The sequence below is a fragment of the Podarcis pityusensis genome, assembly GCF_964106645.2.
Source record: "Podarcis pityusensis genome assembly, chromosome: 7".
NCBI lineage: Eukaryota > Metazoa > Chordata > Lepidosauria > Squamata > Lacertidae > Podarcis > Podarcis pityusensis.
This window is the reverse complement of record NC_138031.1, coordinates 22196693-22208763: the sequence shown is the minus strand read 5'-3', so window position 1 is coordinate 22208763 and position 12071 is coordinate 22196693. Positions and strand designations below refer to the sequence as shown.

General features: G+C 44.4%; 2 protein-coding genes across 18 annotated transcripts in view; one reads left to right on the top strand and one right to left on the bottom strand.

The window, feature by feature from the left end:
* Positions 1 to 11505, top strand: part of DCSTAMP (dendrocyte expressed seven transmembrane protein) — a 54171-nt gene extending 42666 nt beyond the window's left edge. For 8 of the 17 annotated variants that reach the window (XM_081013781.1, XM_081013778.1, XM_081013782.1 and 5 more), the window contains 4 exons: positions 76 to 242; positions 531 to 3171; positions 7669 to 7995; positions 9550 to 11505. In XM_081013781.1, the coding sequence (XP_080869907.1) occupies positions 2146 to 3171; positions 7669 to 7995; positions 9550 to 9633 (1437 nt within the window). In that variant the 5' untranslated portion in view covers positions 76 to 242; positions 531 to 2145 and the 3' untranslated portion in view covers positions 9634 to 11505. Of the gene's footprint in view, positions 1 to 27; positions 243 to 530; positions 3172 to 7668; positions 7996 to 9549 lie in introns of all 17 variants that reach the window. The other 9 variants (XR_013988675.1, XR_013988676.1, XM_081013776.1 and 6 more) reach the window with 9 other exon arrangements.
* The window catches only part of DPYS (dihydropyrimidinase), a 47813-nt gene continuing 47086 nt past the window's right edge, over positions 11345 to 12071 (bottom strand). The window contains exon 10 of the mRNA XM_081013770.1: positions 11345 to 11482. The gene's annotated coding sequence lies outside the window, so the exon portion shown is untranslated. The remainder of the gene's footprint in view (positions 11483 to 12071) is intronic.

Below are 12071 nucleotides of genomic sequence, written 5' to 3'. Positions count from 1 at the left end.
ATTAATGTGGTTTGTTTTATAATATAGTTTTAATCAATAACAACAAACAACAAGAATGTTGGCTGCTGGTTACAGGGTACAAAGCTGAGTCCAGCTATGAATAAATAGAAGGAAGGAGGTGCAAGAATATTCAGAAGTCTCAATGCAGGGGACCAAAAGGATCTAAGGCATCAGCATCATATCCATTACAAATTGGATTCGCCGAGTGCATCGCCTTTCCAAAAAGATACTTGAGCATCAAGGTACTGCCAGAAATGTATAGAGTAACATTCCTGCTCCCCGCCCCCTTTTTCTATACTGGTGTTAAGAGTCCCAGCCTATATGTTCCAATATGTTCAATATACTTATTACAAAGTAAGCATACATAGGATTGCAGGCATGCATTGCAATACAAATGAAGTTACCTCTGAAATAAGTCAATAGGCTCAATCGGACTGGCTTATTAGTAAGTGTGCTTAGGATTGCATGATTAATCAGGGGCTGAGAAAATGCGTCTGTTTTGGCCAACAAGGCTGTTTTGCCTGTTGCAGGACCTTGGAGCCTTTGGACACATTCAGGGGAGCAGCAGCAACATGGGTAACTATTTGTTCAAGACAAGTTACCACCAGTGCATACAGGCTAATGTGAAGGTTGCTGGAAACAGTGTATTTCAGCCATCAAATGTCTGGGTGAACAGGAACTTTATAAAAATCCCTCCTAAAAGTTGTTAATGTGGCAGGCAGATGCACCTCGCTAGGAAGGGCATTCCACAAACAAGGAGCCACCACCAAGAAGGTCTTGTCATACGCCATAGATAGAAAATGTATATAAAAGAGCAGGGAGAAAACCTTAGGGACATTTGCTGTACAGAAACCAGGAGGACACCATCTTGTTAAATGGCTGCCTTTACCGTGATTTGCCATGTAAATTAGTTTAGCCTTCAGTCAAAGCCAAGGACAAAAGAGAGAGGCGTTGATGGGTTTCCCAGGTTTGGAGCACCTTCTTATAGTCTCAGGGCTGCTACAGAAAAATGTGGTGTTCCAGCCCACCACTATTATTAACTCCTTCACTAATGATACTCTGAACAGGCAACTGGGGTGGGGAGGGAGGAGAGATGGTATGGGGAAAGATGTTCTTCAAGGCCCCTTGATTTTCAGGGTGTAATCTTTTGGAAAATTCCTACTCTTCTTCATCTCTGTTTTGGAGCCAGAGCAGATAGTAATACAGGCACATGAATAATGATAAAATCCACAAATGGGAAGTATATTAATAATCTTAAGATCTGTGTCTGTATAAACATCCACCCCACTTCCTAGGAACCTGCTGTGTCTGAGCTGAAAACAAAAGATAAAGTTATCCTTATAAAATAGTATTTGTTAAGGCAACAGACTCTCATTACAGGACAAAATTGGAAAAGTTTATCTTATTTAATTAGAATCTGATTGATTGTGTTGTGTTAAAAAATCTAATATGCATATAAATCAGCTCTGCCTCTTTAGAGAAAACGTGTTATGTGGAAACAATGGGAGCCAAGTAACAAGTGAAAGCTGGAGTTGTGTTGCTTGGTGAAATATAAACCATGTAGCTGATGTCTCTTAAATGCATTTATTTTATTTTATAATAAAGAGAGATGGACTGATTGTCCCAGTGGCATTTGGAAGTAGGAAATATGGCTAAAAAAAAATACTATTGAAAGTATTGTGTTGAATTAATTCCCTCTGGTTTATTTCTTTTTACACTGAACAACAACCTGGATTAAGTGGCAGAGTAATCAAACAACCATTTGCACCATCCATTCAGCTTCAGGGTACAGCCACCCCTTCGAAAAGGGTCAGTGAACTCCCATGATAGGCCCCAAGGAAAAGAGATTCAGACAGTCTGAGGAATCATCATGCAAGATGCCCAAATGCCCTGGACGTAGTGCTCCTTTCTTGCCTCCAAGATGTCAGCTGCCTATTCAACTCCTGCTTAGCTGAAATTAGCTTGATATCATGTCATTAGTGCAGATATATCCATTAGCCTGGATATATATGAGAACTGTGCTGGTAGGTCTTTCAGTTTTGAGGAATAAAGCATAACCTCCATAAATTGCTTAAGAGATAAATTTGGCATCTATCTGTTTTCATTCCCAGTCACCATTACTGGCTCTCCAGCCCCTTGAAGAAAATGACTTCTTTTGCTGCGTTTGCTCAGCACATATGGACACATCTTGTGGGCGAGAAGAAGTCTGGCTGGAAGGGCCGGTCGTGCCTGTTTGCGATCTGCAGCTCCGTCAGTTTGATAGTGAATGTGTTCCTGTTCCTAGCAGGGTATTCCTTCCTAGCGGACTACCCCACGTTCTCTGCAGTCGCACCCCCATTCCTCTGGATTGCCCTTTCCATGGGTTTGTTTCTGTCCAGGCACCTGCGATGCTTTGCTGCGCTTTTCTTCCTTTCCTGTGGCCTGCGCGAAGGAAGGAATGCCCTGATCGCTGCCGGGACTGGGGCGGTGGTAGCTGGCAACATCCAAAACATCTTCCACAACCTAAATCAGCTGGTAGACAGCATCACTTGCATCCTTCAATCGCAGCGTTTCTCCTTCCTCGGCCGCTACATCGAAGCGATTCGGTGGATATACAATCAGAGTAAGATCTTGGGCAACCCGTTTAAAGATGTTGTGTCAGTGAAGGACAAGCTGAATGTGTCTTACACTGTTTCGGACGAAGGCTTGAAGCTGAGGTTGAGTGAGACGAGGCTCCACATCCAGAACATTGCCAGGCAGATCTCCTCCATACTAGCCCTACCGCCCTACCTGGGCAAGAAAGTGCTCCCTCTGCTGGGGGTTCTTTTCATCGTTCTTGGGACATTACACTTCATGAGGAAATTCCTGAGTCCCCACAACATCAAGTTTAAGAACACTTACATTACAAAAGCGTTTATTCGCTACGATGAGCGGCAGCGGCAGCGAAGCAAGCTCTGCGTCCTTCCCCTCAGCAAAGAAGAAAGAGAGCTGTACACAATGGTTCCATCCTTTTGCCAGACCCAGAAAGAAAGGAAATGCACAGCACGCTTTTTTCTCCCTGTGCTTGCTAACCTTTGCATCTGGGCTCTCTTTGCAGCAGTAGATTATTTGCTTTACTGGCTCATTTTTTCAGTGAGCAAGCATCTCCAAGATTTCCCTGAGCTAGAGGTCCATTTGAAATTGTATTACCATGTAAGTACCTTAGCTACAGTTACCAGCACTTTTCTTGGGCTTTTATTGCTTTAGATACAAGTTTTCTGCAGAGTAAACTTATGCTAAAACACAGCGCAGAAAGCCTTGAAATGAGGTTGGGTGGTGGAACGGCGCAGGCTTTAAAAAGTCTGTACGTATAAAGCAATGACAAAACAGCAAAAGGCAGATTGGAACGTTGGTTATGCTGAGTGTTCTGTGTGGCCAGAGGAAACAGAAGTGCAAAATTTGGGAGGCCTCTTTTGGGTGTCTTGTTGCAGCAAAGGCTCGAGCATGATTTGCAGGCCAAAGACCTCCAGTTTAATCCCTGTCATTTCCAGTTTAAAAGATTGCTAGTAACATGGCATGGGAAGATACAAGATTTCAGTGACTGGCTGCTGAATCATTTTTAGGACTGGCAGAAGGGGGAGGTTGGTACGTGGCCTGCTAAGCCAGGAGAGCTTGGCAGAAGGACCTCTCTGCTTATCTAACCCCGTCAGCTGATGCAAGTGGGATTTATACTTATCTGCCCTATGTTATAGTGTGCCAGGTTGAACTGATTGCCATTCGGGAAGAAGAGGGAATTATCCTCAAGCTCGGAATAGGTGTTTGGGGATAGTGCTATGGGGCTAATGCAGGACTGGCACCAGGACCTGGAACTCCTGTGCAGCTGCTGCCGTTGCTCTGCCTAACCCCCCCCCCCCCCAATTTTCTAGTTGCCATGTTAATTTCCCACAATGCCTTCAGCCCAGCTCTAGGGCTTTTTGGGAAATTAAACAGGTGGCTAGACCCAGCTGCCTAGTGCTGCTCCTGTGATTTGAACCTCCAGAGCTGGCAGAAGAGGAGACCCACCGGATGACACTTTGCCTGCCACCCCCTCAAACCTGAAACTGAGGGGGAAGAACTGTCTTATACTGAGTCAGACCAGTAATCCATCTAGTTCAATATTGCCAACACTGAACTGACTGCAGCTCTCTTGTGTTGCAGGCATGACTCCTACCTGGAAATGATGGGGATTGAACCTGAGATTTTTTGCATACAAGGTTTTGTTTTGCAAGCTCCGTCACTGAGTTGCAACCCTTCCTTTAAAGCATCCTTTCCCAACCTTGGGTCCCCAGGTGTTGTTAGACTACAACTCCCATCATCCCTTACCACTGGTTGTGCTAGCTAGGAATGATGGGAGTTGTAGTCCAACAACACCTGGGGACCCAAGGCTGAGAAAGGATGCTCTAAAGATATGGTTAATGAATTGGAGCTTCTTTTTTCCATACAGTGCAGAATGCAGAGATGGAGGAGCAGAATACTTGGGTTGACATTGGGCAAAATGAGCATTGAGGTCTCATAGAAAGGGTTAGCCAATTTTGGGTTCTTTCCCCTGCAGATGCAGGCAGGTTGGCCAGAGTCAACCCTCACTTGTGTGACATGCTATCAGATGATCCTCCCTCAATGTGATAAATTTATCCTGTTTTTGCTATCTCATCAAACTGGTTCTGTGAAGTAACTACTTGTGGGTTTAAGTTTTTCACTGGAGGAAATGCACATCAGATATCCACCCCACCCCACCCCCGCCAACAGACTCCAAAGAAATAGATGGGACAGCTTGCAAAATGGGATCCCAAGAACTGTTATATATCTTATACACTCCCTTGGAACCCTCAAGAACTAAAGTATTTCTAATAGACATCCAGACATTTGTCTGCTTTAGTAGTACAGCCCAAGTTCTTTCCTTTTGCGTTGAATTTTTTGCTCCTCAGCAGGTGAATTTCCCATTACTTCCTCTTAGAGCTGGTTGTGCTGAGCAATCAACTTTCCTCTCTCCCCTAAAGAAACCATTTATCCAAGAAGCAATTATAAGAATCTCAGGTGTTCCAGAGAGCAGGGTATTTGAGTTCAGCAACATAACTAGTGCTTAACTTCCAATTACAACAAAACAGGAAGGGATTTAAATAACACCTGCTGTTGTGTGATTGGACAATGAAATTTCCTTTGCTGCCTCCCATGTGTGTGTCAGGTAATTTACTCCCCAAAGGGGAAATAAGGCAAAAACTCTGTGTATGTATGTGTATTTATTCCCAGTGACTGCTATCTCAAATTTCTCCCATGCAGTACATCTTAGGGAGCAGTCAAAGCCACAGAGCAAAGATAGGCTTTGCCCTCCCATGTCCGATCCCCATTCCCCAAATTAGGACTTGCAGATATATTTCTGCTTGCACACCTTAAGCTGCATTGACTGAAGGTAACACCAGAATGTCTGAGAAAATATTGGAGGCAACTGGAGCTGGTAACACATTGATCCCAGAAGGCTGTTTTTAATGCCAATCGTCAGGACTGGGGCATGTGAAGTGATAAACACAGAGTACTTCTGTGCATAGGCAAAGTGCCCATATATCTCCATTGAGCAACCAGAAGCAGACACTATATATCAATATGAAAGGGCATGTCTACTAGGTATCAGGTGTGTTTAAAGTGAGTGCAAGCCTTCCAGCACTAAACTATCTAGCAGATTCTTGCAGACTTGGGTCACAAGTCTAGAGCGGGCTTCACCAGCCTGGATGATATAGTGGTGCAGCAGTTAAACTGCTAGCACATTTGCAAAGCTAAGCAGGGTCCAGTCTGGTTTCCAACTGGATGGGGGGGACCACATGTTGAGATTCCTGCATTGCAAAGGGGTTGGACTAGATGACCCTCAGAGGTACCTTTCACCTCTACAATCCTATGGTTCCTATGGTTGTTCGACTACATGTTCCCTCATCCCTAACCCTTCTCCATGCTAGCTCAGACTAAGAGGAGTTGTGGTCAAAAATATATGGAGGGCACCAAGGTGGCTGGATGATGCTCGTGGAAGAATTTCCATGCTGGATGAAACCAAGGGTCCATTTAATCCAGTGCTCTGTGGTCCACCAGATATTGCAAAGAAATTGCAATGCGGTGTGATGGAGTTAGCAGTGCCCTATTACTCTAGAGGTGGTGATTGTTTTTGGGGAGGTTCCCCAGAATGCCCCAAGTGCTGTATTGTTCCAGGGTGAAAGTCATAATGTGGTGCTCATAGGTACACCCACAAAGGTCTTCTCTGAGGCCCATAGGGACCATTTGCCCCCCTACCCACCACTGAAATTTGCTTGAAAGAAGCCTTTGAGTGTAGTGCTTTGAATGTTAGTGCAAGGGTTTTTACCTGTGCAATGGAAAGTCCCTTCTCCCTGTGTGCACCCACTAAATCTGTTCTGGGGTTCACCCAACCCTCCAGAGCAGATTTGGGGGAGAATGTGGGATGCCTGCTAGTGGAGGAGCAGAGGCAAGGTCTATTGTGAATTGCAAATCCTTGCGCTAACAGATTAAGTGCATTGGAAACCATCATTTGTAGCCAATACATTTCCCCCCCCAAGCCTGTGTTTGTGTGGCTGTACTGCGTGTATGTTTCCAGCGTGTGCGCACACATGTGGTTGTGAGTGAAAGGTTGATGTGTGTGCATGAGACCAACAGTTTCTCTGGTTTGCAAATATGTTCCCAGGCATGGAGTAAGGGGAGATAACAGCCTACAACGACAACTGCCAATTCTTCACTGGAATATTGTAATGTCTAGTGAATTCTGGGCAAATGAGATATGAATGGGACAGTGAAAACAAACCCATTCATATTTATTCACTCATTTGTTACTCATTCCTTTTGAAGGAAGTTGAACCAAATGGGCTCCATTCAGGTTTCCTGCCCCCCTCCCCAAATCACACGCCTGCAGAATTCACTGCCACAGGATGTGACGATGGCCACGCACTTAACATGGTTTCAAAATGACATTAGGGAAATTTATAGAGGTAAAGTTTACCAAGGGAAAATCTTTAAGATACCTAAAGGAGTTTCCAGGTTGAAAGAGGCGTATCCCACTGGGCATCGATGGGGGGGTGGGTGCAGTGTGGGGTTTTGTGTCCCCATGTCCTGTTGTCCGTTTCCAATAAGCATCTGGTTCTCCACTGGTGTCTGCTTGAATAGGCGAGGTGTGGGGAACCTTTGGTCCTCCAGATTTTGCAGAACTACAACTCCCATCCAAACCAGCAAGCACGGCCAGGAGCCAAGGATGATGGGAGTTGCAGTTCAGCAACATTTAGGGGGCCAAAGGTTCCCTATCCTTTGAACAGTCAGAGCTTTAGTTTGATCCAGCATGGTTCTTACATCCTTACCTAAGGCTGTCTCAGCTACTGTGTATGATGATGCTTTAAGCATTCCTTTAAGCATTCTCCAAATCACACATCTCTTGCAAGCTGGTTGTCAAAGGGACCCTACTGGTTTAAGCAATTGCCTAGAGCAGGTTTGACTCAGTAGTTAAGCGACTGTTAATATCCTGTAGGAGACTTGAAACACACAGAGACCCTGGAAGGAATTTCACTGCTGAGTTGCAATGCTTCTGCTTTGTTGGCTTTCAAGCATCATGCATCAGGTATTTCATAGGAGGAAGCAATGCTCACGCCAACCTCTTTTTAATTTTTTTCTTTCACTTCTCTTGTGCAGAAAAATTCCGACAAATTCATATTCAACCATGGGGAGATTGTGGACAATAAGACTTCCTTCAGCAGTCCTCTCTTTGAGCATGCCTGTATTCCCAGACCAAATGTTCCCCACTCAGCAACTTGGATCCAACTGGGTGTCATCATCTTCTTTTTAACAGTGCTTGGGCTGTGCGTCTCTACATTTACGCAACTTAAAATCCTAGTGGCAACATCATTCTATCCCAGCACAGACGTGAAACGGATAAAGTATCTGCACTCAAAATTATTAAAGAGAAGATCAAAGCTCCCCAAGAGGAATGAGAAGAGGAAGCTGAATTTGTTTGCAACAGTAAGTTACAAACAGCATGGAATTTGGGGCTAGCTTGGAAGCTAAATCTTAAAGCTTGATCCTAGAAGCCACCAAACTGAAACCAGAGTCAGAGCACAAGCCTATCTGTAGTTTCTGGCAACGGTAATGATTTGCTCACTCCCTTTCCCTATACATGGGGCAAGGGAAATCTTGATTATTATTTTTTAACGGATTTTATGAACTACCATAGAAGCCAAACATCCCACGCTATTCTGGTAGCACATCTGCTGTGAAAGTAATGCTTGGACTCACTTCAGGTGCTGTTTGCCCAACCCCACTTCTGCTGTGACACAAGGGCTTGCCTCTCTGATAAGCTTCAAACCCAATCCATGACTGCAAAGGAAGGCAGGAGTTTCCCAATTATTCATTTGCCACAGTTGCAGCTTGCTTTCCAATGCCAGATGCCGCATACAGCAGCAGGTGCAGTAAAGGTGGACATGGTTTGCCCAAAATGGCCTGACAGGCCCTAATTAGGCCCACACAGCAGTCCCCTGCCACTGGTCTAGAAATTTCCTTTTCCCTCAAAGAAAGGATGTGTTGGGAGTAAAGCAACAGCACTGAGTCGGTAGAGGGAGGTGACAGATAGAAAGGCAGCCGATTTGCCCCTCGTTGATTCCTCTTGGAGTAATTTCCTGTAGGTTGTTCTCTTGGGCTTTTTTCCCTTCCTGCTTCTTTTCCAAATTAGTGGCCACATGAAAGCTTGTACCCAGAATGGCTTTGTTCTGGAAGTCTCTCATGTTAGCTCTGGGAGATTCCTGTAAGATCTCTGACAGCCCTGCAAGATCTCGTGAGACCTTCCCAGAGAAATTATGTGAAATTAAAAGCTCTTTTTGCACAGGAAAACCTGGCACGGAAGAAGTTTTTAAGTTGTCAGACTTGCGTGTGTTTAATTTTTGTGATTGGCCACCAAGTGCATAAAGTTGCAATCACACAAGTTAAAGATAAAGGGACCCCTGACCATTAGGTCCAGTTGTGGCCGACTCTGGGGTTGCGGCGCACATCTCGCTTTATTGGCTGAGGGAGCAGGCATACAGCTTCCGGGTCATGTGGCCAGCATGACTAAGCCACTTCTGGCGAACCAGAGCAGTGCATGGAAATGCCGTTTACCTTCCCGTCAGAGCGGTACCTATTTATCTACTTGCACTTTGACGTGCTTTCAAACTGCTAGGTTGGCAGGAGCGGGGACCGAGCAACGGGAGCTCACCCCGTCACGGGGATTTGAACCGCCCACCTTCTGATCGGCAAGTCCTAGGCTCTGTGGTTTAACCCACAGCGCCACCCGCGTCCCATAAATGTGTGCAAGTTATGAGTCAACTATATATACATCAAACTCCATTTGGATGAAGGGGAGTGGATGTTTAGCTACCATCTTGTCTGAGAAGGGTGCTAAGCCACTTGCCCGCCCCCCACTTCTTCAGAGTGGAAAGAAGAAACATAAATTGTTCTAGACAGAGAAAGATGGTAGAGAGGGCACCTGCAAATTCATTGTAGGCACTCACTTGTAAATATAACTATATTTCCTCTCCTCCTCAGTTACATTTCTGGTTCCCAATCCTCCGGGCAATGAGGAGTTCCAGGAAGAAACAAACAGAGGTGGCAAAAGTCGGCAGCGTTTAACGACGCAAAGAAAATCTCTATGAAGAAATCCATGGTTTTACAAGTGAATAAACGGTCTGATGCATTTGATTTTTCTTACATTCATTCACTTTTCACCTCTGACTCTCACCTTGTCATTCAGCTTTGAAGTCATCAAGCTGTACAGACTTGTCGGTCTGACACCCTAAGTGATACCACTGCATAATTCACATATTTCTTTCTGTACCTGCCTCCTCCCTTGCATCTTCTAGTAGGAGAGCTCAGAATTCTTTGCTTTCTTTCTCTTTTCTTTTCTGCTGCCTTTGTCTGATCTTTGCCAATGTTCTTTTCTGTGGGTGGATTTGCTCCCCCCCCCCCCCGCCTGGCACTATATATCTATCATCACCCAAGTGTCATCAGTCCCTCCAGCCACCTTCCACTTCATGTTTTATTTTTCACAGATGAAAGAACTCTAGCTTTCGACTCAACATGAACGATGCAAATTTGAAACGAAGGGTTTTAGTTATTCAGAACCAATTAGGATTACTGGGTTTCTTTCTTAATGTTGCTTCTAGTGGTGCTGTGACCTCATTCCACACACACAAACTCACTCCATCCTTGTGTACACCAGTGACGCTGCCTATACAGAGGCCCCTCTGACTCACCCATTCCACCCACATTCTAAAAATGCAGGACTTCCTCTCCTTCCTCTTTTTTTAAAAGGGAATGAGATGTTGAATTTGATGTGGGGAAAAATCCCCTAAATCAGATCAGCTGCAGTTTGAAAAATTAATGAAGGCCTGACCCAGTTGTCTTGGGATGGCAATCAAAACTGGCAAGGTCCGGAACACTGACACTCCTGAAGTATGACCTATATGTAATGTGCAGAATGCCTGGAGGGTTGCTTGTTTATTTTTCTCCTTTGCTTTGCTACAAAATCCAAAGACTGTGAGTAACTCATTTCCCCAGAGAAACTGCTCCAGACTTGCGTTTTGCCATGACCATGGTTGAACTGTTCATTTCTATGGTGGTAGCGTTAATTTCTACCACTGGTAAATTTTGCAGATAGGAGGGTGGAGTGTTCATGGGCACCAAGATTGAGACACTAGGACAGTAGTAGGGGGGAGCTGAGTATTCATCTCCATAGGTGGGACAACAGAGTAGATAATCCCTTAGTGGTACAGTGTATAATGTGGCCTGTGTTAAATCCCAGGTATGTCTAGCTGCAGCATTATAGAATTGGGAGTTATTAGCCATTATGAAGCTTATTTGTATTGAATCAAGAAATTGCTTGATTATGTTAATTTGAAGTGATAGCCAGGGCATGTGTACTAATAGATTGATATTTTTTTTTGCAAGTTAGATCAGCCTCAGATGAGTTCCGATGGGGCCGTGCCAGTGATCCCAACCCAAAACAAAAAGAATCACAGTGCCAGTAATCTACCTACAAACGGGAAGCACGTGACTATCCACATACAATTGTGGTAATAGCTTTTATCACAGTAGGAGACTTCCGTGATGACTGGTGCAAGGCTGACTGCTTTCCACTTAATCATGAGGATTACTACATAATACAGAGATGGGACTGGGGCATGGGAACCCCACCCCCTCCGTGTCCTCATAGAAAATCACAATGGACCTCAGAAAAGGTTTGCATGGTAATATAAATGCACTTATTTATACTGCATTTATATTGCATTTATATTATAATATAAATGCACTTATTTATCTAAATATAAATGTCTGTAAAAACTGTAGAGGAAAATAGTCATTTATGAATTGAGATAAAATGCTGATGCATCATACAGAAATCAAAATTGCAGACTAATAGGGCTCCAGAGTAGGTTGCAGAAGCAGGGCGAACAGAATTATTTTCATCTGGTTTTTTGACCTAGAGATACAAGAGGAAGAAAACATGATGTAATCCTTCCAAAGGAGGATGTCTCTTACTTCTGTCACCAAGAGAGGCAAATAAGAATTAAGAGCTAATAAGAATTACTAACGGGTGGGATTCAACAAAGTGTGCAGCTACAGTTTCCCCATGATTTCTAGTCATGAGTCCAAGAGGTGGGGTTTGGGGTTTTGTTTTTTGGTCCTGCCACTTTCCTTGGGAAGACCTCTTTACAGTGGAGTTGGAACAATTGTCAATAGGGTTTTCTGCAGATTGGAATTTGCTCTGATGTTGCAGTAAACAGGTTTTTCTCAGGTGAAGCAGTGGGACAAAAATAAAACCCTTCTTGGACCTGTGACTAGAAATTGCGGGACAAACAAAAAAACAGCTGTGGATGTGTCCCTAAATTGTTGCACAAGTGGAATGAGCTCTTTTCACACGAAGGCACAGTTCCATCTAAATCTCCCTCTGGAGGGTTGTGGGAACCCCTAGGGGGCGCAAGGGAGGAGAGGGGTAAATCACTTAAGGCTTTGTTGAATTGCACCCATTGTTTTGTCACTCCTCTGCAGTATAGCTGTCTTCATGGCAG